The following is a 25,860-nucleotide window of genomic DNA, read 5'->3' as shown; positions in this document are numbered from 1 at the left end:
CAAGTTTCAGTAAAGCTCTACCCATACTTACAAATATGAATGTACTCATATGACCAACTCCATTGAACTCATTTTATTTCGCTTCGTTTTTCAAGGTACCAACATGCTGGCATGCATCGGCCTTGGTACCCTAATGGCAGCTGTCCATGCTGCATGATCTACTGCAGCCTCCCTGTTCAGTCCCTTAGCCCTGAGGTCACACTTAATGACCTCGTCCCACGTCTTTCTCGATCTACCCCTCACGACCCCACCCCCAGTATAAACACTTCTCACTTTCTGCACCCAATTTTTTTTTTTTATGTGAGAAAGAAGGAACCAAAGGCCGCGAGCCTGCAATATTTGTTCCTTCCAAGAGAAAAACAAAATACAAGAGAGAGCCAAAATCAAGATCAGATCATTTCGAGATGCCTGGACACACTGCGTTTGAAAGACTGGAGATCATAGGAAGCTGGAAATACAGACAGAGGGAGACAGTTCCAGAGTTGACATGTTGCATAAATGAAGGACCAGGAGTAACAGTTAACTCTTGCATTAGAGAGTTGGACTGAAAAGGGATGAGAGTTTGCTGCTAGACGGATGCTACACACCCGTCGTAGAGGTGGAGGGATCCATGCAGACAGTTCAGTGGAGCAGTGACCATTGAAGTAGTAATAGAAAAGAGATGAAGAGACAGAGGTTGAAGGGAGTCAGTTAGAGGAGGAGAGTTAATGAGACAAAAAGCCTTTGACTCCACTCTATTGAGAAGAACTGTATGTAGGGAGCCTCCCCACACGAGAGTTGTGCTCCACACAGGGGCGGATAACACCCCAGTGTAGAGTCAACAATTGTGCAGGGGTAAAGAAGGAACGGAGTTGGCTTAGCACACCTAATCTCTTGGAAGCAGATTTTACAAGAGATGTAATATGATCTTTCCAAGACAAGCCCCGAGTAAATGAAACCCCAAGCATGTTCAAGGATGATGCAGGATTAAGCTGAGTATTATTAAACATTAGTGGGTATACCTGTGGAAGATTTTGTCGGGTTGATAGGTGTAAGAACTGAGTCTTAGATGCATTAAAAACAACCAGATTATTTTTACCCCAGTCAGAGATACGAGCCAAGTCAGACATAAGGTGTGCCATAGCCTCATCCCTTGTTTGTTGAAGTAACTGCTGAGATGGACGTTGTGGGAACTGAATGGAAAGGTGAAGGGTGGAGTCATCAGCATAAGAGTGGATAGGGTTAGATGTACAGCTTAGAAGGTCATTGATGAACAAAAGGAAGAGAGTTGGTGATAGGACAGAGCCCTGAGGAACACCACTGTTGATTGATCTAGGAGAGGAACGATGGCCGTCTACAACAGCAGCTATAGAACGACCAGAAAGGAAGCTAGAGATGAAGGCACAGATAGAAGGATAGAAACCGTAAGAGGACAATTTTGGAAATTAACCCCCTAGGGTAGCAATTCCCTAGCCTCGACTGCCCTCCAGGACGCAAAAACAGGCCAGTTTTTTTTACTTCCTCAAAGGTTAAAAGTTTTATGCCCGATTTATAGAGCTTGAATTTACACACCTGCAAACGCAAACCCCACCCTCCTAGACCCAATAGTTACCGAGCTATGGCCCGTCATAGTTTATAATAGTTACCCTTTGCGGACCCGGCCTGAATGAAAATACACTGCTCGCACCTGTTTTCTTCGCAACAATACATAAAAAAATCACCAAAATCAATTTTTTTTGGTGTGTATAGATGTTATAAACCATTGTAATGTGCTTAGAAAAAAATAAAATAGTGACAAACCTCCCAAATAAATGATAAATAAAAATTATCCTTCCCTCCTCTCCTCTCCTCATACCTCCAATCCCCTCCCTCCCCTTCCCTTCCCTTCCCTTCCCTTCCCCTCGCCTAACCTCCCTTCCCCTTTCCTCTCTCCCCTTCCCTTCCCGCCGAGCTGTCAAATCTTGCAAGGGATATTGGTCATGAACCCCCCAATAAAAATATGATAAATAGTAAAAATTATCCTCCCCTTCAAACCTCCAATCCCCTCCCTCCCCTCCCCTCCTCTCTCCTCTCCTTCCCTCCCCTCCTCTCGCCTAACCTCCCCTCCCCCCTCCCCTCCTCTCGCCTAACCTCCCCTCCCCCCTCCCCTCCCCTCCTCTCTGAGCTGTCAAATCTAGTTTTCGTTTCATTTTGAAGGTTCCAACATGCTTCCATGCGTCGGCATAAAATAAAATGTCTTTTTCAAGTGGGTTTCGACTAAAGACAGCTAAAATAATTGTAGTGTGGATATCTGTATGCATACACCAATAAATTACAGGTAATGATTAAAAAACACGTGCCATAAAGCGTAAAAAATACACAAAATATTCGAGGCTGGGTGGGTGCTAGGGGGTGCAGGTGGGGGGAGCTGGTAAGGCCAGGAGGGGGTGGATGGGGATGGAGGGATGGGAGGAGACCACCACAAGACACAAAGGAAGGGCCAAAGTGGAGTACAGGGACATGGAGGGGGGAAATACCTTCTCCCCAGTTGACTGGGGGGGGGGACATTGGGGGGGATCCACATGGGAGGGGGGGGGATGCATGAGGAGGGGGTGGGAGGGGTTGTTGTGGTGGTAAGAATGGTGGGAGGTAGGGTAGTAACAAGGTAGTGGAGCAGAGGGACGTGGCGAGAGGGAAGTGGGAGGTACACCCCCCACCGCCTGGTTACGGGCCTGGGTCCCCCCTCCGGTGTGTCCAACACCTAGTTCTGATTGGTTAGAAGCCATCTACGTCACAGCTGGGGTGGAGCCAGCTGCCACCAGTTTTTTGTGGATGTTGTACGATCGGTGTTGCTCGTCCTCTTAAGAAATTGCGCAAAAAGCCCGATCGATGAGATTAGCACTTGAGGGGTTAAAGATTTATCCCAGACTCGATCGAAAGCCTTAGAGATGTCAAGTGCAATGGCAAAGTTTTCACCAGAGTCCCGAAAGGAGGAGGACCAGGAGTCTGAAAGGTAGGTGAGATGATTGCCAGTGGAGCGTCCCTGACGGAACCCATACTGACGATCAGACAGAAGGTTGTGATAGGAAAGATGCATTAAAATATTTCTCTTAAGAATTGACTCAAAAACTTTTGAGATACAGGATGTTAAAGCAATTGGACAATAGTTAGAGGGTTGGGAATGGTCACCCTTCTTTGGGACCGGCTGAATGAGAGCAAACTTCCAGCAAGAAGGAAAATTACAAGTTGATAGACAAAAGCGATAGAGCATGCCTAGGTAGGGTGTAAGCACAGAAGCACAGTTCTTGAGAACAACAGGAGGGACTCCATCAGGCCCATATGCCTTATTAGTATTGAGGCCAGCAATGGCAGAAAATACAGCAGCTGAAGAAATTTTAATGTCTGCCATGAGGAAGTCAGAGGGGGGAAGCGATGGTGGAACAGCACCGGAATTGTCCAAGGTGGAACTGGAGGAGAAAGTCCGAGCGAAGAGATCCGCCCCCACCAGCAGAAGAAACAGCCAGAGAGCCATCAGAGCAGAAAAAGGGAGGGAAGGATGATGAGGCAAAGCCGCCAAAAGGGTCCCCGGCAAGGTGCCTGAAGGAGCGGGAAGAATTTGAGCCGGAGAGCCGAGAGCACCCAGCATGGATGAAACCATTTTTTGCGGAGCGAAGAACAGACTTAGCACAATTCTGGGCAGAAACGTTGAAAAGATGTGATTCAGGGGTGGGTTGGCTCCAGTACCTTTTATAGGTCCTCTCCTTGTTGCAGACAACATTAAAACAAGCGTGATTAAACCAAGGCTTTCTTGCATTAGTCAGAGGATATGAGAATGGAATGTACGCTTCCCTGCCCGAGAGAATAACTTTCGTAATGCGCAAGGCACACCCAGATGGCTCCCAGCCATGGAAGCAATAATCATGCCAGGGAAAATCAAAGAAGAACTGCCTGAGGGCCTCCCAATCCGCAGCTCCAAAGTGCCACAGATGACATTTCTTTGGAGGGTCCACAGGCCATACCGGAACGATAGGACAGGTTAAGGTGATAAGGTTGTGATTGGAGGACCCCAACGGAGAGAAAAGATTAACAGTGTAAGCAGAAGGATTAGTAGTAAGGACGGGGTCAAGTATGTTGAAGCTTTGTCCAAGGCAGTCAGCTGTACAAGCTGCTCTAGGTCATTAAAGATAGAAAAGGTGTAAGGTAGTTCACCAAGTGGATCAGTAAAAGGAGAGGAGAGCCAAAGGTGGTGGTGAACATTGAAATCTCCTAGAATGGAGATTTCAGAGAAAGGAGAAATGGATAGAATGTGTTCCATCGCAGAAGTAAGATAGTCAAAGAATTTTTGATAGTCAGTAGAATTAGGAGATAATTAAACCGCAGATATATTTAATCAGAGAATGACAGGAAAGCTGAAGCCAGAGTGTAGAGAATTCAGAAGAATCGTGTTCAGGAACATGAGAACAAGATAGGTCGCTGTGTACATATATGCAACATCCACCTTTGGCTTTGAAATGAGTACAGGTATAGAGAAAGTAGGAGGATACAGAAAAGGGTTTGCTGTCAGTTGCCTCAGACAGCCGAGTCTCAGTAAGAAAAAGAAGGTGAGGTTTATAGAAAGAGAAGTGGTGCTTAGCAGAGCGAAAGTTTGAGGAAAGGCCGCAAATGTTGCAGAAATGAAGAAGAGAGTCAGACAGTGGCTCCAGGCAGCTCGAGTCGTCACCGGGAGAGGGGCAGAAGGTGGGGGCATTTATGGTCCTCCCCCCTGGGGACTCCGAGGCTATGTGTAGTGCTGCCATGATTTTTTAATTTTGGGAAAGGAAGTGAAGTGTGTACTGTGCATGTAGTTTGGTGTTGCTAGTTAGAGAAACTTGTACTGGAGAGCATGCTGGCCTACTCTATGTGTTACTGAGACGCTAAAAAACTTCAGCAAAGGGGGATGGTCAGGACCTAGTCCCGAGGGCTGATGAAACGGGAGTTCCAGCTCTCCGTGTCATCAGCTTTCCATCCACCTTGGGAGTACTTCCTGCTCTACTGGTGTTACAGTCTACTCATGCTACAGTCTACTCCTCATATCATCCCCCATCCTCTCCACATGCCCAAACCATCTCAATCTACCTCTCCTCATCACAACACCAATACACTCCAATCCCATCATACCTCTCAACTCTTCCATTGTAAACCCAGCCCCCCCCAGGCCTTGCACGCAGGGATACACTGCACATCCACCTAATCATTGTCATTTCTGTACATCTGAGCCAGCGAATATCCTCCTCCTTTACCACCCAGGTCTCATTACCATACAGCATTACACTCCTAACACATGCTGCATACAAAGACCCCTTCGTGCATAGGGAGAGTCCTCTCAGTGTCAGGAGAGGCAACAGCTCCCAGAACTTCTTCCAACCACTTCTCACCCTAGCCACAGAGCTAGCTCCAGCCCGACCTCCAGCACACAGCATGTCTCCCAAATAACAAAACTCTTCCACACACTCAAGAGACTCACCAGCAAGTTCAATCCTTTCACGCGTGACAATCTCCACCTGCTTTCCCCAACACACCATACACATAAAATCAGCATTATCTCGCATTGTACCTCTGATACCACTACATCTCTTATGCACCCATTTATCACAAACACCGCACTAGATGGAATTACTTCCCACGCCCTTGTGGCAAACTGCACATGGCCACTCTCCCTCATCTTTGACAGCACCATCACCAACCCTAGATATCATCACCTTTGTTTTATCTGCATTTACCCTTAAGCCCTTGTGCCCCATACCATCTCTCCACTTCCTAAATCTTTCTTCCACCTCCCTTTCGTTCTCTGCAATCAACACCAAATCTTCAGCATACAACATCTCCCACGGGAATCTGTTTCTGAAGTCACGTGAGAGGGCTTCAGGTACCATGATAAACAACATGGGACTCAAAACTGATCCCTGATGCACACCAACATTCACGGAAAACTCATCACTCAAATCTCCATTCACTCTTACCTGGGTGCGAGCACCCACATACATAGTCATAACCACCCTAACCAGCCACTCCTCCAGCCAAGTTTTCTCATTGCCCACTTTACCACCTCTCTAGGGACTCTGTCAAATGCCTTTTCTAAATCAACAAAAACAAAATACAATCCCTTCTCCTACCAATATATTTATCCTGAAGCTGTCGAACAATGAATATGGCATCAGGGGTCCACCTGCCTGGCATAAACCCAAACTGCATCTCATCAATATTCACTCTTTCTCTAATCATACCTTCTAGAACTCTCTCTATTTCCTTCATTATCTGATTAAAAGCTTTATACCTCTATAATTTCCTCTTTCCAGGGCATCATCCTTCCCTTTGTACACATTTACAATTACACTCTTCAGCTAATCATCTGGGACAACACACTCATATTTAATCATATTCATCAGGTCAGTGACTAACCTCACCCCTATATCTCCTGAGGCCTTCAACATTTCGTCAGTCAATCCAGACACACCTGCTGCCTTCCCCACCTGCATTCTACCTATTGCCTCACTCACAGTAGGTGTGTTAATCAAAGGCCAAGGGCCAAACACTGGATCTCTTGGCTCCAAACCTTCCCTGTCCCAGTCAAACTCCTCATTCAACAACTGGATATAATACTCTCCCCATGCATTTTTAATATCCCCACTGTTCACCACTACCCTTCCTTCATCATTCTTCACATACTGCTCACCTATAATATCCCAATTATTCCTCTTTGTCTGATTTGCCACCTTAAATATTGTATTTTTCTGTTCCCCATGATTTAGGTTATCAAGTAAAAGTCTGTGATTCAGATTTTGTCCTGTATACATGTCTTCCAGCCTTTTACTTGGCAGCCAAGTATTCCTCCTTGTTACCACCCTTCTTCCATTCCTGGAAAAACCTTCTTTTCTCATTAACTGCAGCTTCTACTCCCTCATCCCACCACCAGGTTACTTTGTCTTGGTGGGCCTCTTGTCCAACCACATATTACATCGGTAACTCTTAAGAGATTGTCCTTGAGGGCTCTATACTGTTCATTAACACCTCTGTCTATGGCTCCCTGTTCAGCCACCACTCTCCTCATTACTAATATAATGAATCAACCATGTTTAAGAGATTGGTGGATGGAAGACTGATGTACCCAAATTCAAAATAGCCAGTCATAAGTATTCACCCATATGTGATATTTTTTGACATGAGTATTTTAGTGACTAGTGGTCTGCGTTATTATCTAATCTCTTAAGCTTACCCAGCCTTATATATTGTCCAAATACAGTAGTTACAGAAGTGTTTCAGGCCTAGGACTGACATACACTCACCAGTTAGGTAGCAGACATCAATTAGAAAGTCTTCCATTGTTTGGCTCAAACAGCTATATTAAAACAGTGAAGTTAGCTCAGGTTAATGTTTGTCCACCATAGCCCAGGAGTAGACTGGACAGTACTGTGGACACTACTGTAAATCCTTTCCATTGCATTTTGCCATGACTAGCACCATTTTTTAGTGTTAATCTCTTGTTACAGTTCAGTAGTCAAGATTGAGAGAGGGCAATTTCAGGCCAAGTTAAAGTTGACATAATATAGTTTTACCAGAGGTGAGTGACTTTAAGAAAGCTCTTGCCATCTTTTTGCAGATCAAACAGCCCTTGGAGTTTGGCAGGAACCCATCTGAGAGAAGATGTTTTGCATTTACCCGAAGTGAGAAGCCCAAGATGTGAGTATCCTGACCCATGTTTTCTGTGATTAATGGATGAGAACATTGCTTAACAAAACATGAGTATTTAAGAGAATGTCTTACATGAATAAGATAAAGTAATATTTTGTTAGAATTTCAGTCATAATAACTTTCTTCTTTGTTTCTTTGGCTTTCCCATGTAATTGTTTCCATATGTTTCTGGGAGATTTAGCCATAGTGTGCCTATTTGTTTTAAAGGATATTAATCTTTATCATTATTGTACCTGTAACAAATTTCCCTGTTCATTTTCTTGTCAACAGTGAGGCCTTCATTGTGCACGTTTACAATTTTGAGTGCATTATTATTTAACATTTGACTAAGCACCCAGAGATGCCATGCCAAGGTTGTTGGTGACTTTCATATGGTGGTTGGGGGCAGTGGCCAAAAGCCTGCCCATGGTATATTCAAGACTGGTGGTGAGGGAGTAAGTGAGCCTAAGTCATGTAGTTTCAGGTCAGGGGTTTGAGATTTGAAACACCCCTTCCTCCTTCAGCTTTTTGGTGCCGGAAAGGGACACCTTCATGTGATGGCACTGATATAACCAAGTGGCTTTACTTACCAGTTATAAGTCCCTCTTCCTATCCCTGCAGGAAGGATGGACTGCCAGAGAAGGGCAGCTTCAGCCTGCAGTCCACTGGGTTCACATTCAGATGAGCATAGGGCCACAAAAACAGCAATGACATCATTGAGCAAATTTTTAACTGTGACTAAACAAAAACAAAAACAAAAAGGTAAAAGCCAATAGCATTTTACCATTTTTAAGGAACAGGGGTTCCTGGGCAATGCCTAACCTTGAAGGAAGTAATATAAGATTGACTGTTTTCAATTATCCTTATTTTCTGGATCCTACCTAACCCATCCTTAGGTGGGTAAGGAAGATTACAATGATGATGATGTTAACTTTTACTCAAATGTTGTTCGTGAAATGTAGGAAGATGTGGTCAGAATTCCATATGGTTGATCATACTGAGAGGGAGTTCACTGCCATGCTAGGCTCTGATGGAGGTTAGGTTTGGAGACGTAGCCCTGGGCTGTGCTTAAAGGTAATAAACTGTAGTAGCCTAGATGCAGGATGCTACACCTTGTGGGGGATAGAGTAGGATTAGCAGGTACTGGTGTAGTTGTATTTTTCTTCATCCCATCCATAGGAGGGAAAAGAGGTCAAAATGATTATGATGTTTCATCCCTTCTGTGCAATGATATACTGTATTTTCATATTTTAATTTTGCTACCACCAGACAGTTTTAGTAAACTTTGGAAAGACTTTTAGTAGTCAGGGGTTAACAGAGGTTGTCTAACTTCTCCAGTTCGAAAAGTGTCTTCAGAGTCAAATTAAATATTTTGGTGGTATCAAGAAAAAAATAAAGAATATAGTACTGTATATCATCAGAATAAAGTGGTTAATTTAATGAGTTATTGTCTGTAACTTGCAGGAAATCATGGAAAAGATTCCACCTGGCTGATCCTGCTGCGAGGAATTTCTCTGCCAGGCTTGGCCCTGATGGGGGCTACCGTGGATACCTGGCTACCACAGGACGTACGTGTACTCAATTTTTTGTAACCTGATGAAGATCTCTAACCCCTTGCAGCTTAGTTGGTGGCCAGGTGTTGTCAGATTGGGTGATTGATTTGACTGGCAACCAAGGAGACTCATTACTACCTCATATAAAGCTCATCGTGTTACATGCAACCATGATTTAGCTTTCTAGTTGTGCGAGTGGCCCAGGTCCATCACATAAAAACTGACCAACTTCATTGTCTGTTGTCATGTCATGCCAATCACCATAAGAACAATGGTTCATCATGGTGACATCATGAGAGGGCACTTAAAATTTCTGCACCCACAGTTAAGGAGAAATGAAGGCTTTTCCAGAAGTGGAGAAAGGGTGGTAGAAGAGAGGAATACTTGGCTGCCAAGCATAGGGCTAGAAGAGGGGTTTACAGTGCAAAGTCTGAATCTCAGAGACTTGATAACCTAAATAATGGGGAAAGGAAGAATATGATATTGAAGGTGGCAAATCAGATGAAGAGGGAGAACAGGGATATCGTAGGTAAGCAGAGTGTGAAGATTGATGAAGGAAAAGTAGTGGTGAACAGTGCGGATATTAAAGATGCCTGGAGAGAGCACTACAGCCAGTTGTTAAAATGAGGAGTTTGACTGAGACAGGGAAAGTTTGGAGCCAGCAGATCCTGTGTTTGGCCTTTGACCTTTGATTTGATGCAGCTACTGTGAGCAGGGCAATAGGTAAATGCAGGTGGGGAAGGCAGTAGGTGTGTCTGGGTTGCCTGTGGAAATGTTTCATGAAAGCCTCAGGAGATATAGGAGTTGGGTTAGTCACTGATTTGATAAATACGATTATAATTGAGTGTGTTGTCCCAGATGATTGGCTGAAGAGTGCAATTGTAAATGTGTACAAGGGGAAGGGAGATGCCCTTGAAAGAGGAAATTATAGAGGTATAAAGCTTTTGGACCAGTTATTGAAGATGATGGAGAGAGTTTTAGAAGGTATGATTAGAGAAAGGGTGAATATTGATGAGGTGCCCTTCGGGTTTATGGCAGGCAATGGGACCTCTGATGCCATATTCATTGTTCAGCAGCTTCAGGAAAAATATATAGGAAAGAAAAGGGAACTGTACTTTGTTTTTGTTGGTTTGGAGAAGGCCCTTGACAAGAGTCCCTAGAGAGAGCAGTGAGAAAGCTTGGGATTGAGGAGTGGCTGCTCAGGGTGATTATGGCCATGTATGTGGGTGCTCGCACCCAGGAAAGAGTGAATGAAGATTTGAGTGATCAGTTTTCCCTGATTATTGATGTGCATCAGGGGTCAGTCTTGAGCCCCTTGTTTCTTATGGTACTTGAAGCTTTCTCACATGACTTCAGAAATGGATTCCCATGGGAGATGTTGTTTGCTGATGCTTTGGTGTTGATTGCAGAGAAGGAAAGGGAGGCAGAGGAAGGATTTAGGAAATGGAGAGATGGTATGGTACACAAGGGCGTAAGTGTAAATGCAGATAAAACAAAAGTGGTGATATATAGGGTTGGGGCGGTACTGTCAAAGAAGAGGGGAAGTGGCCATGTGCGATTTGCCACAAAGGGATGGGAAGTAATTCTATCTTGCGCAGTGTTTTTGATAAGTGGGTGCATAAGAGATGTATTGGTATTAGAGGTAGACTATGAGATAATGCTGAATTCATTGTGCGGTGTGTTGGGGAGAGCGTGTGGAGCTTGCCAGTTTTGAAAGGATTGAACTTGCTGGTGACTCTCTTGAGAGTGTGGAAGAGTTTTGTTATTGGGGGGACATGTTATGTGCTGGAGGTGGGGCTGGAGCTAACTCTTTGGCCAGAGTGAAGAGCAATTGGAAGAAGTTCAGGGAGCTGTTGCCTCTCCTGACATTGTGAGGGTTCTTCCTCCGTGCTAAGGGATCTTTGTATGTGGCATGTATTAGGAATGTAAAGCTGTATGATAGTGAGACCTGGGCAGTAGAGGAAGAGGATATTCGCAGGCTCAGACATACAGAAATGGCAACGATTAGGTGGATGTGCAGTGCGTCCCTGAGTGTGAGGCCTGGGGAGGTTAGGTTTACGATGGAAGAGTTGAGAGATAGGATGGGACTGGGGTGTATTGGTGTTGTGACTAGGTGGGGTAGATTGAGATGGTTTGGGATGTGGAGAGGATGGGGGATGATAATTGGGTGCAGAAAGTGAGAAATGTTAATGTTAGGGGTAGGGTAGCTAGAGGTAGACTGAAAAAGACCTGGGATGAGGTCATTGAGTGTGACCTCAAGGATAAGAGACTAAATAGGGAAGCTGTTAGAGATCGAGCAGCAGGGAGAGCTCTATCAGGTGACTAAGGCCGATGCATGCAAGCATGTTGGAGCCTGCAAAATGAAAGTAATGCCACACCAGTTTACCAGGTGGCCATAGATAGTGTTGGGTGTAGTGTGTTATCATATGGATTGCTTACACTGCATGTCTTGGTGGCGATCCATGTATTTTGTTTTGAGTCTTACCTTATTTTACTGACATTTAAACTTATCTGTGGATTCTAAGAAAGATACAAGTGTCATTGGTGATGTCAAGCATAAACACCAGTCAATTCCAGTACAGTCAGACCTCGCTGATCATGGTTGATTGGTCCGTCAAACTACTGTAATGAAATGACAAACCCCCAGTTAACCAAATAATAACTAGAAATAAATGTTAATTGGTTCTGGGCCCACAAGTTTACACTCACTTTTTTCCCTAATACCCAAATGATAACCCCTAAAAAGACTGGAGGGACTGGATCAGCAATATTTACACCGATTCAGCTACTCTCACTCGTGAACAGGATGACCCTCTTTTCTCATATTTCTCCTAGCTTTGTGAGCCGTTATTAGTGTATATTGTCTGTGAACATGCAGTTCCCACAATTAACGATTCCTAACCATCACTTTCAGTTCTAGTAAATACAGCACTTTTCATCAAATTTCTCATTCATTTAGTTATACATACCCTGAAATACTACAGTATTTTCACTCACTTGTTTGGTCACAGTGGTGTATTAATAGCCATTTAGGGGGATTTAATGTAGTAGGCATTTTTACTTTGCTAAAAAAAATAAAATAATGCAGGGTCAGGTATTGTTAAAAAACTGGACTGTGATGTTCCATGAGGAAGCTGTGTGACACATATGGTATTGACTCATCAACTATTTATGATGCAAAGAAGCAAAGAAAAGAAAAACTGAAATTCTATGGAGACTGATTCGAAGAAGCAAATGAATATTAGGAAAATTATGAAAGATAATAAGAGTATTGAGCATGATCAAATGATGGAATATTTTTGATAGCATCAGATGAAGTGGGATTGTCAGATTGCTTGATAACAAACCATGCTCAGCAGTTCCATAAAGAATTTCAGTTAAATCATGAGTCCAATTACACTGAAATATAGAAGTCATAGGTGTATTGTTGAATCATTATATGTAACCTCCGTCGGCCCCTTTTCAGTTATCATATGCGAAATATGTGGCCCCGGTTAGTCTGGCTAATCGGTTCATTCTGCAAGGCTCTGGAACCAAGGGTGCCACAAAATTGGTGTTTTATATATACAGTACATATATATATATATGGAGCCTCTGTGGTACAGGGGTAAAGTGTGCGTTTTCATGCACTGAAGAACGAGGGTAATAAACTTTGGAAGTGTTCTTCTGGCCACGTACTGCATTGGTGGACATCAGGGGTGCTGTGGTTCAACCATTGTCGCATACTATAAAGTATGCTTGAGCCCAGTCGGCTTGCGCAGGCCGATTACACTTGGTTCACAGACTACACACACATATCCAAAGCCACTCCAGCATCACAGTACACTTACAAGCACTTCTCACCCTACATACAATCTTTACCAGACAGCTTAAGCCACTTGATAGAGATACATTGGCTGTATCGTCCCCGCTTCGGTTGGGTTAGGCCGGTCCTGCAGTGGACACTCAAACGGCTGATGAGATGAGATGAGATGAGATATATATATATGCAGTATATACAGTATACTGTATACAGTAATGCCTCAAAATATGATACCCCTAGATGCGATACCTCGGCTTAGCGATGGGGGTACAAATTGCACTTGGCCTCGATACCCAATGGGTGAGCCCTGGTTTAACGATGGGCCCTCTGATGTCACGCCCACAGACGACGGGCTGAAATTTTGAATCACGGGCGTTCCCGCGGCCAGCTGAGCCCGCCCACCTCCCAGGATGTGCAGAAACACTCATGCATGTCCCATACCCATCGCTCACCCATATTGCTCTTCTCGTACTGGCAGTCTCGGAGTGAGGATCTCCCTTATGCTTCCCTGCCACGTATTGTATTGCACCACCAACATTACGCAAGTTGCTGTTGTAGTGCATTGTAACTGTGTTCGAACAGTGCCGTGAGTAAAGCAGTGATTCTAATCGTGTGTGCGGTGCGATATTGTGTGAATTTTAGCCAAAATAAGTGTGATTATGTCTGGTAAGGGTGCTGCACGTGGTGGGGATTGTGGTGGTGCTAGTGGAGGCCCTAGTCATGGTGGTAAGCATCCTGCTAGTGGTGGTGCTGGTGACGTTCCCACGAAGTGTGTCCATAAGACTGTGTCACTGGACGTGAAATTGGAAATCCTTAACCCCTACACCGCGGGCATGTTTACCGATGTTTTGTGTGTGCCGCGGGGTTATTCAGGCTCCGACAGACTCTCAAAAAATATTTGCCAAAAATCAGTTATTAGTCCTAGAATATTAAAATTAAATATGCTTATGGCACATACCTTCAGCTTTCTCCTGGAATGTTTGTTGAGCCTTCGTCTGTTACCGTAGAACTTGTGGAGACCTCTGAAGTTGGGTAACGAAGTCTCCACTTTACACTTCCTGACAACCCGTAATATGATTACCACAGCCAGATATTAACACTATAAACACTACTCTATGATTTTCAAGTAGTTTGGGATCCATACTCCAAAAAAAAAAACACTGTGAAAGCAATGAAAATTACGAGTGCGTTTGACCGTCGCACTGGCACTAGTTCGCTCTTGGTACTCTGTCATTTATTATTCATAAAACCCCTCACACTTTATATTTCTATTACTATATAACACTTATATATATCTACAGTCTTTATCCATAAGTTTCCTTCAGTAGTATTAGTTTATTGTCACTGTAGGGATTCAAATTCTTTCAGTAAAATACGTAACATTCACTTTCTCGTCCTGTATACTAGCATTGAGAGTGAATGTCACTTTCATCTTCACTCTCATAACTCATAGTATTCAGACATGCTATAGTGAAACTTTCACTTTCATTACCCCTAGGGTATATACTCGTATTCTTATAATACTACTCATTTACATTTCTATTTACGTTCTCTATTTTATTTACGTTATTTACATTTCTATTTTATTTACACTGTGTTATGCACTGTCACTTGAAGTAACTTATAAAACTATTTTCCATTGTTCACGTATATTTACATTCATTACTTTCACTTGCTGTTTACACATTATTTACAATTCCACTTGCACTGTTTTACTCAATAGAAAGATCGTAGTCACTCTTTTATCAATTGTCAGCCCTTTACCTCTTTCCACACGAGGTTTAGTAGGGGGTAAAGGTCACAGGGCCCTTTGCATGGGGGTGGAAACGTCCCTGAAGTCAGCAAGAAGAAACATACGTACCCCTACTTCGGAAGGTGAGAGTAAACTGATAAAGGGGAGGGCCGGGGTAGAGGCCTATTTAGGGGATATTCAGTGCTACCAATGTTAGCTCTTGAAACAGCTATGTCTAGCACTGATATGATTGGCAGGAAATCTAGACAATACATTATAAATTAGGTAGTTCCAGGTGAATGTAAATACAGTAATCCCTCTAATATCCGAACGCCCAATATCCGAACATCCCCACTAACCGGACATAATCCTCCTGGGATCCAATATTCCCAAAATGGGCCAAAAACCGCAAAAAATTCGAAAAAAATCTGACTTTTTTCCCTCCCATAATTTGAAATTCCCGCCTGTCGCCAAACAGCTGTTACACCATGGTCCCTTCACCCCTTCCTTCCTCCCCCTCCCCCCTCCCCTGTCAGGTTGCCATTTGGTATTTTTCATTACCAAGTGTGGGCCAATTTGGTATTGAAAAATTCGTTTGGTAATGAATTAGAATAATGCATTACCAAATGGATTTTTCACATGTATGAGGATACACAGGATGGAGATGGTGGATTGTTTGCTCTCTCTGATTAATCTGCTACCCTACATAGTGTGAAAATAATCAACATGGTGTTAGTTATAAGGAGAGTGATTACATGTATTTCCACTTGTATATATAATTAGTGAAGAATATATGCTAGCTTTACGAATTTGGTAATGAAAAGTTATATTTGACAATGAAAGTTGAGGAGATTGGTAATGTGGCTGTTGCGATCTGGCAACTCTGTTACCCCACCAACATCAACAGTCACAGCTTAACTCCGATGGAGAGCAGATACTCATAACAGTACAAGCCACAGGTGCTTGTTTTTTGTGAATAAACAGTGAATAAACTGCAATACCTTGCCATTAGAACACACAGGAATTTACAGTGTTGTGCAGTGTTAAGAAATTAGAATTCAGAGTGCAGAGGATTAACTGTGGACTGCAAACTGGCGGTTCAAACCAGTCCAAGAGCAAGGGACTTGTAAGTACCCAGAATGTTTAATATTGTATAAACTCACCTCTAAAACCTCATTTTATGGTTCTTTTGCATTTATTTCAGTCTTTTATGTCCCTTATTGGTGTGATTTGGGTCTTAAATAGGTGCAATGCATGTCCAGAGGGAGTTGTATAGGTGTTTTTCAGAGTTAGGGTCCATAAGTACAAGTCCATAAGCTGGGGCCCAATATCCGGACAGGACCACTATCCGGACCTGCCTATGGCTCTATTGATCTGGATATTGGAGGGGTTACTGTATCACTTAGACTTCTCCCTTCCCTCCTTACATGTATATTTATTACGAAAAAGGATTATATGGCATATTTCAAGGGGGAAAAAACAGCGAAAATTAGCGAACGAGTGCACGTGAGGTGTTGTCAGGTGATAATTAGCCAATTCCAGGTGTATGGCACTCTCACTTACCTTATTTCTTTCTTGTATATATTATTTGGTATAAGAATAGGACATAGGGCTTATTTCAATGGATGAAATCAGTGAAAAATTCCAGGGAAGATTTACTTAGCGTAGCACGGCCGGGCAGGCGAGAGCATAGGGTAATGGAGGGGGGTAGGGAGGGGAGTCAAGAATGGGGAGAAATGGCTAAATTGTCAACAATGGATGGGAGTACAGATGAGATTAGGAGTGCTGACTAGTGTTGGACATTGGCAGTACTGATAGATGATACAAGCCCCCACTTGGAAGCCTGGGTGAATTCAAAATAATACAGAATCACAAAAGCGACGCCCCGCGGTATGATCCCTTGCTCCCAAGCGTCACGAAAGTGACGCCCGCGGTTAAGGGGTTAAGCGGCACGACAAAGGTGAAGGTGCGTGTTCTATTGCCTCGGCTCTCCACCTGGCCCAGTTGACTGTCTCCACCATCATCAAGAAGAAGGAGGCCATTATGGCTGCTGCTGGGGATCCCGTATCACCCGCCAGTGAGAACCTGCGATGGAGGAGCTGGAGAGGATGCTGTGCATGTGGGTGGAAGATCAGAACCGGCGCAAGGCACCCATGAGCCAGGCTATTATTTGCACTAAGGCTTTTTTGTTCTGGGACGAGTTTAAGGTAAGGTGTGAGCTTGATGAAAGTGAGACCTTCAGGGCTAGCCATGGGTGGTTTGACTGGTATAAGAGGCGGGCAAATCTCCATCACGTGAAGATGTACGGTGAGGCAGTGAGTGCAGATATGGTGGCGGCGGCTGCATTTCCTGATGAGCTGAAACACATCATCGTGAAGGGTGGCTATAGTGCGAAGCAGGTCTTGAATTTTGATGAGACTGGGCTCTTTTGGAAGAGAATGTCCTCCAAGACATATCTTGCAACGGAGGAAAGGTCTACGCCAGGATTCAAGCCCTCGAAGGACCGGCTGACACTGCTACTGGAGGGCAACACCGAGGGCGACCTCAGGTTAAAGCCGCTTATAGCCTACCACTCCGAGAACCCAAGGGCTCTGGTGAGGTATGTTAAGGAGAACCTTGGGGTTATCTGGAAGTCGAACAAGAAGGCTTGGTTGACTTCAGATATCTGTTTGTCATATTTTCACTCATACCTCTCACGTGTGCTGGAGAGGTATGCGTCTCGTGAAAATCTGGTGAACAGATTTCTTGTGGTGGTGGATAACGCACCTAGCCACCCGCCCACAATGAAGGAATGGGCCAGCAATATTGAGGTGATGTTCCTGCCCCCCAACACCACATCTTTGTTGCAGCCAATGGACCAAGGGGTGATCGCTGCCTTTAAAGCCTACTCCCTCTGCTCCACGATGAAGCAGCTGGTAAGGGCCTGTGACAGTGACGACAGAACAACTATACAGCAATTCTGGAGAGGGTACAACATACGCCACGCCATGGAGAATATAACTGCAGCATGGAACAAGGTGAGTCAGGTGACGATGAACGGTGTGTGGTGGAAGCTGTGGCCAGAATGTGTTCACTTCACCGGCTTCCCCGTGGGTGTGCAACCTCCGCCTGTCGAGCGTGTGTGGGTGTGCAACCTCCGCCTGTCGAGCGTGTGTGGCAGGACATTGTCGAGTTGTTGCACGAGGAGGGCTTCGGGGAGGTTGACGAGAATGACGTGGAGGAGGTTCTTGAGAGCCACAGGGAGGAGCTCAGCAATGAGGAGCTCCTCAATATGGAGATCGAGCGGGTGCACCAAGAGGCAGAGGAGGAGGAGGAGAAGGTTGTGCCTGAGGTCTGAGCTCTCAATATCAAGATCCTGAAGGAGATGCAGACAAAGCTGGATGAGCTTATAGACCTTATGAAAACACATGACCCCCTCCCAGGACAAAGCAGGGACACAGCTAATCAACTCAAGGAAGGTATGAAAGTGTACAGAACAATGCTGGAGGAGAAGAAAAGGGCGGCCAGGCAGACAGCGATCACATCGTTCTTTAAGCAGGCCCCCACCAGGCCAGCAAGTCGCACAGGATCTCGCAAGCCCTCGACAAGCAGAGCCTCTCCCCAACCTTCAACCAGCAGAGAAACACCGAGGGACACCTCCCGCCAAGGACATGTTCGGCCCATTGTGCCGGACCTAACCTCCAGCCGATTGCCGTCTCCCGTGTCACCTGTGTCTCCACTAAGGCGCTCTGCCACTCCATTGCTGCCTTCCTCGTCCCTCCCTCCATCTCCCACACCACTTCAGCCACTGTCTCGGTCTCCCTTGCCACGACGAGAGCTACCGCAACTGACTCCATTGCTACCTCATCATTCATCGCAGCAGTCTCCCTTGTCACCTCACTGGACATCGCAGCAGTCTCCCATACAACCTCCTCTATCATTGTATCACACTCCATCGCCACCCCCAGAGCCATCACATTGCACCTTATCGCCATCGCTTGAACCAGCGCATCACACCCCATTGCCTCTGCCCAAGTCATCACATTGCACTCCATCGCCAACCCCCTCTGACCCTCCCCTGGAGATAGGGTTTGAGGGCTTTGAGGTGGAGGACTGAGTGTTGGGGAGCACCATATGTCCCCTAGCCTCGGGGAGGATAACAAGGATGATGACCAGGACTGGACATGGACATACAAGAAGTAAGTGATGAGAGGTGTGTGATATTCTCTAACCTATTCCTTATGATGTTCAGGTTTTATTTGTTGCTTTCAGTGAGTTATTTACAGGTGTTAGGCTTGGGTTAGCTTCCTTGACAGCTGTTAGGCCATTTAGATTGCCTTTAAACCTGTTTTTGGGCTCATCTTGGTGGGTTTTGGACTTGGTTTGGGGGGAAACCCAAGGCTGGTAAACGGTCCACATTGAAATACATGTTAAAAGTACCCCGATATATGATATCCTGCCTAACGATGGGGTTTTACCTAATCAATTAGATCGTTAGACTGGGGTATGCCTGAGTAATACCTCGATATACGATACCCCAAGACGTGATACCCCGGTTAAACGATTGGGGTAGAAATTACACCATACCCCGCCCAACGATGGCCAAACCCCAGTTTAACGATGGGTTTTGATTTTTTTTACCAATTTTGATGATGTTTTAGACTAAAGTTGTGTGTTTAAGTTGACTTATAAACTGTTATTAGACTTGATTAACGTGTTTTAGCCATAGGTAGGGTTAACATTGTCATTTTGGGGTACAGTGTACTAGGCTTGAGTTTTTCCAGACTTATATTTGATAATTTTCAGATTTTATTTGTTGGTTTTAGTGAGTCATTTACAGGTGTTAGGCTTAGATTAGATTCCTTGACAGTGGTTAGGCCATGTAGATTGCCTTTAAACCTGTTTTGGGGCTCATCTGGGTGGGGTTTGGCCTTGGTTTGGGGGGAAACCCAAGGCTGGTAAACGGTCCACATTGAATTACATGTTAAAAGTACCCTACTATACGATACCCCACCTAATGATGGGGTTTTACCTGACCAATTAGATCATTAAACCTGGGTGCCTGTATAGAGTGTGGTAGGGAAGGTATCTGGAAGAATTATTATAAAGAAAGAGAGATATCAGAAGTCCTGGTGAGTGATGAACAGGGTGGCTTTAGGAGTGGCAGAGGATGTGTTGATCAAATATTTGCAATGAGACAGATAGTGGAGAAGGTGTGTGAGATGAATTGTAAGGTGTTTATGGCATTCATGGATTGGGAAAAAGCATACGACAAAGTAGACAGAGAAGGATTGTGGAAGGTTTTGCGCATGTGCATAGCAAATGGTAAGCTGCTATGTGGTTTTTATGATCTTAAATGTCAGGACCAACTGCCTAGCCCCAGGCTTCTATGCTCCTCATGGGACAACGTAGGATTGGATGATAGATGGAGTAAAGCATTTGTAAGGGTAAATGGGCATCTAAGTGAATGGTTCATGATTGGTGTGGGCATGCGACATGGTTGTGTGATGTCCCCATGGTTGTTCATTATATATATGGATGGGGTGATAAGTAAAAATGTGAGGAATGGAGAGAGGGATGGCGTTGGTAATGAATGGTGATGGATGGAATATCTATCTATCTATCTATCTATTGCCAGACGCCTCAATCCCGTTTGGGGTGGCCACAAACAAATCGCCTCCAAGTCGCCCTGTCCCCCGCCATTTCACTCCCCTGCTCCCAACTCACACCCCCCTCTCTCATATACCTCTCCACCCCATCTCTCCATCTCATCCTCGGCCTCCCCCTCCCTCTTTCCCCCTCCACCTCACTCACATACACTCTCTTCGTCAGTCTTTCACCCTCCATCCTCTCCACATGGCCAAACCACCTCAGTGTGTTCCTCATAACGCTTCCTATCACATCCACATCAACACCACAACGCTCCTTTATATCCTCATTCGTCAGCCTTTCTCTCCATGTGACTCCACAGGCTCCTCTTAAATAACTCATTTCCACTGCTCTCACTCTTGACTTGTGTCCTTCCAACAACGTCCAAGCTTCACTTCCGTACGTTAGAGTTGGTATCACAATACTGTCATGTAGTAACTTTTTCACTTCCATGCTCACTTCCCTGTTTCTTATCACTGCTTTCAAAGAACCAGCAACCTTTCTTCCCTGCTGTACCCTTTCAAGCACTTCAACCTCCAAACCTCCATCCTTACTCATCACACTACCCAAGTACTTAAACGTACTCACATTTTCCAATTCCTCACCATCCAACCTCGCTGTACATTCACTGACTTCACCTCTGTCAAAGACCATCACTTTACTCTTCCCTACATTCACCTTTAGATTCCGTTTCTTACACACTCTCTCAGACTCATCCACCAAGCCTTGCAGCTCCCCTTCGTCTTCACTCAACAACACAGTATCATCCGCAAACAACAGTACAGGGAGTTTCCAAACACTATCCTCTCTCACCAGGGCCACTCCAACATCCACTACCCTACCTTGTACCTCTTTTATTACCCCATCCATGTACAGATTGAACAACCATGGAGACATGACACATCCCTGTTTCAACCCAACTTTCAAAGAGAAAAATTCACTTAGTTCACCATCCACACGCACTGCAGCCTTCGCACCATCGTACATACTCTTCACAGCATTCAACAACTTCCCATCTACTCCATATATTCTTAACACTTTCCACAATCCTAGTCTATCCACCCTGTCATATGCTTTCTCCAAATCCATGAAAGCCACATACAACTTCTTTCCCTTCTCTAGAAACTTTTCCACTAAAGATCTGAGAATGAATATCAGATCTACACAACCTCTTCCCTTCCCAAAGCCTCCCTGTTCTTCTCCAACTAATTTCTCTGTTCTTTCTCTAACTCTGTCAATAAGTATCCTACCATACACTTTTCCTATTATACTAAGAAGACAAATGCCCCTATGATTACCACACACTTCTTTTTCCCCTTTTCCTTTGTACAAGTGAATAATTATACCTGACTTCCAATCCTCCGGGACTCTACCTTCCTCCCAGGCCAATCTGCACATCTTCCACATCCATTCTACTACTATCTTTCCCCCATGCTTCAGCATTTCACCACACACTCCATCAATTCCTGGGGCTTTCCCTGATTTAACTTTCTTCATTGCTTCCACAACTACTATCCTACTGATTTCTTCCTGTCTTCTCACCTCCCTCCTTCTCCCAGCCATTCCCCAGCCACTTATACTCGCATTACTTCCATCCTCCACGTTCAACAATTCCTTAAAGTGTTCTCTCCATCTGCTCACTTTTTCTCCCTTCTCCACTAGTAATCTACCATTTTTATCTTTCACTCCCCTGCTAACTTCACTTCCACCCTGTCTTACTCTTTTCACCTCTTTCCAGAACATTTTCTTACAGTCCCTCCACTTTACACTCAAATTCCTTCCAAATTCCTCATCCACTCTCTTCTTACTCTCTCATACTAATCTTTTCACCTCTCTCTTTCTTTCTACATATAACTCTCTCTTCCGCCTCTCAACTTCTTCCATGCCCCTATTTCTCATCCATTCATTGTATGCTTTCTTCTTTTGTGCCACAGCCCGTTTCACCTCTTCAGTCCACCACACTGTTCCTTGCACCCCCCTCCATCTTCTCTTCCTTCCACACACCACATCACATGCTGCACATATTTCTTCTGTAAATATTCTACACACACCTTCCACGTCCCCCATCTGCTCCAATTCATATTTGCCCAATCGTTCCTCCACTTCTCTCTTATACTCTGCCTTTTTCTCATCCTCATGTAACCTTTAGGGGCGAGAAAAAAAATACTGACTATATCTTGTGAAATTTAGTGCTGGCGTGCAGTGTTATAGGCTTTGAATGGCTGTAGTGGCTAGGTAGGCAGTATGTACAGGATAAATTATTAACAGAAAAAAAAAAGGAAATAAGAAAAAAAGGAGGAAAAATAAAAATGGTTGCACATTTTATTTGGATTTAGGTAACTTTCTAATTTGGGGCAGTGGTCAAGTAATAAGTCTAGTACAACTTCCTTGGTGGTTTGAATGGCCGTAATGCTTTTATGTTCCTCTGACAAAGTGGGGCCAGACTGGAGGGTCAGTTGCACTAGTAATCAAGGAGACACATTCCTGTCTCAGTACTAAAAATTTCACTGTTTCATGGGATTAGTTATTATGAAGAGGTACATAGTGAGGTTGGGGGGAGGAGGCAGCCTTATAACTTTGTGTGGAGGTCTTGTTAGGTTGTGGTGGTGGTTTATGTGTTCGTGTTTTTCTGCATGGAGAGTCCCCTTGTTGTCCTGTGTTTGTGTGCTTAGCCACAAGGGATTTTTGGCATTGAGAACACCAGGTGGTATTGTAGTGGTGTTGGTCTGGAATAGGAACGTCCTGGAGTTGGTGGAGGATTAGCGCCCCTCCCTGTAAAACAATTAGCTCTAAGTCCTTGGCCACCCCGTTTGGGATACATGGCGTCTAGCAATGAATGAATGAATGTAACCTTTCCACTCTCCTTGCAACTACTCCTTCCTCTCGTCTTTCCCTTCTTCTATTCCTCCATCTTACTTGAATTCTAATTCTGGCCACCACCAAGTAGTGGTCAGAAAGTCCACTCCCCCAACCTCTATAAACTCTTGCATCCAATATACATCTTCGCATCCTTTCATCCACACACACATAATCAGTCATTGCCTTCCTTTCACTCAGTTCACCACCCACCCTTCTCATCACTCGCCATGTATACCTGTGGATCATTTTATGCCTGAAGAGGGTATTGGCTATCACCAACCCCCTCCCAGCTCAAATGTCCACTAACGCACTCCCATTCTCATCTACCTCAGCAGGCACACCCCACTCACCAACTATTCCATCCACCTTCACATTCCCAACTTTACCATTCATATCACCAATCAAAAACACTCTCTCATTCCTTCCAAACTTTTCCATGCACACTTCTACATTTGTCCAGAACTCTTCTCTCACTCTTCTAGCACGATCTTGCGTTGGCTCATACACACACACAATCGCCCACATTTGTATTCCAACTTTCAACTTTACCCACACAATCCTTGATCCAACTGATCCATACTGTCTTATGCTCCTCTTCCATCTTTTACTCACAACTATACATACTCCTTCCTTTGCCCTCTCATTCTCACCTACTCCTGCACATATACCCCATCCATACTCCCATTCTCTCACACTTTCTCCTCTCCATTTTGTTTCAGTTATTCCACATACATCCACTTTCGCATCCTCAAGCACCTGGACAATCTCTCTCTCTCTCTTTCACCTCATCATTTGCTCCCCTTACATTCCAAGTTCCAATTGCAATGTCCTTTGTCCGGTCCTTGGTCGTTAACGTTTGGCCAGTCCTTGTCCGAGGCTTCTTGTTTGTTTTTTTAGTTAGTTGTTTTCTGGGGAGGGGCACTAACCCTCCGCCAACCCTTTTAGTCGCCTTTTACGACAAGCAGGGATACTGGAATATCTCAAATTTGTTATATGCTGATGATGCATACTTGGCAAAGCATATGTAAGGGTAAATGGGCATCTAAGTGAATGGTTCACGATTGGTGTGGGGATGCGGCAAGGTTGTGTAATGTCCCCATGGTTGTTCAATATATATATATATGGATGGAGTGATAAGTAAAAATGCGAGGAATGGAGAGAAGGATGGCGTTGGTAATGAATGGTGATTGATGGAATGTCTCAAATTTGTTGTATGCTGATGATGCATACTTGGTAGACTAGTGCAGAGTTTTGCTGATATCTTTGAGCACCGTGCCTTGAGAGGAAATGTAGAAAAGAGTAAAGTGACGGTTATTGAGAGAGAAGGTGACTCCCAGTGTGATTTTACAGTGAATGAAGAGAGACTGGAATGGGTGAGAGAATTCAAATACCTGGGTACAGTGATAGAAGAGGGAGGAAAATGTGTCAAAGGAGTGGACAGAAAGTAGCTGGTGCAGTGAAGGCCTTGATTAGAAACAGAGGCACGAGTGTTGCAGCTGCATGAGGCTTACGTGAAGGAGTGTTAGTGCCAGCATAAAAAAATGGATGAGAGATTATGGTGTGGCATGAAAATGAAAAGTCAAGAGTGAGAGCAGTGGAGATGGGACTGCTGAGGAATGTATGTGGAATACAGAAAGTGGATTGGATATGAAATAATGTGATTTGTGAAAGATATGGAGTGAGGAAGTCTCTGGACACCAGAATTGAAGGGAGTGTATTGAGATGGTATGGTGATGTAGAGAGAATGGATAACAATAGAGTGGTGAAAAGGTACAGTGGGCCCGCACAGTGCGCATCACCACAGTGCGCGATTCGCCTTGTGCACGAGTGACCAAAAATCATAACCAAAAACCCTTTAATGCGCAAGTTTACCGCACAGAACGCGAGGCAGAGGCAAGGAGTGGCTCAAAAATGCCATTTTCTACTAGTGCGCAACCACCCCTCACACAGCGCGTCACGTGTCATCATGTTGATGCCAGACAGAGTCAAGTTGAGCAGCCTGGCGTGATGGAAGGCAGGACTGAGTTGTGTATGTCAAACATTAGCAAGATCCTTGTTGCCGTGGATAAGCTCAAGGAAGAGGTGAAGGCATAGGAAGTGAGCAACCAAAGTACGGAGGAACTTCTGGTTGGTATCGACAAACTCTTCCATTTCTACACAGACAGGCACAGGGAAGAAATAAACAGGAGAAGACAGATGCTCATAAGAAGCTACACACAGCGGGCTCAAGTTGGTGAAATTGCGGAACCATCGACATCGTCTGCTCCTGTTCCTGTTGAGGATGAAGAGGATGCAATGTCAGAAGTGTCAGCATTGGACTTTGAAGGGTTTATGGCCGAAGTGAGTGACTTGGATGCTCCTGGGAAAGGTGATCAAGAGGAGTCTGCGGAGGGAAGTGTTGGTGTGGTGGGAGGTGCGGTGGGGAGTGTGGTGCTGTAAGTGTTGCCACGCCTCGGAACTCCTGTTATTTAAGGTCATCAGGCCTGTTGTCTACTGTTGTTAAGGTGACTACCCATATTTTTGTTATTGTAGCTATATAATGTCTGAAACATATGACCTTTATTATGTCTCTAAGGGCCAAAAAATGTCCAGGTATGAGGGGGTACCGCCCATATGTAATT

At 44.6% G+C, this 25,860-nt stretch overlaps 1 protein-coding gene across 1 annotated transcript in view; it reads left to right on the top strand.

Annotated features, from left to right (window-relative positions):
* The window catches only part of knk (cytochrome and DOMON domain-containing protein knickkopf), a 196,743-nt gene that overhangs the window by 141,033 nt on the left and 29,850 nt on the right, over window positions 1-25,860 (top strand). Inside the window, exons 12-13 of the mRNA XM_080266709.1 lie at window positions 7,595-7,674; window positions 9,130-9,233. Coding sequence (XP_080122835.1) covers window positions 7,595-7,674; window positions 9,130-9,233 — 184 coding nt within the window. The remainder of the gene's footprint in view (window positions 1-7,594; window positions 7,675-9,129; window positions 9,234-25,860) is intronic.

Source organism: Coenobita brevimanus, chromosome 21 (assembly GCF_032717465.1).
Source record: "Coenobita brevimanus isolate Jiangsu-jjx chromosome 21, ASM3271746v2, whole genome shotgun sequence".
Classification (NCBI taxonomy): domain Eukaryota; kingdom Metazoa; phylum Arthropoda; class Malacostraca; order Decapoda; family Coenobitidae; genus Coenobita; species Coenobita brevimanus.
The sequence above is the reverse complement of the archived record's forward strand: the minus strand, read 5'-3'. Positions and strand labels throughout refer to the sequence as shown.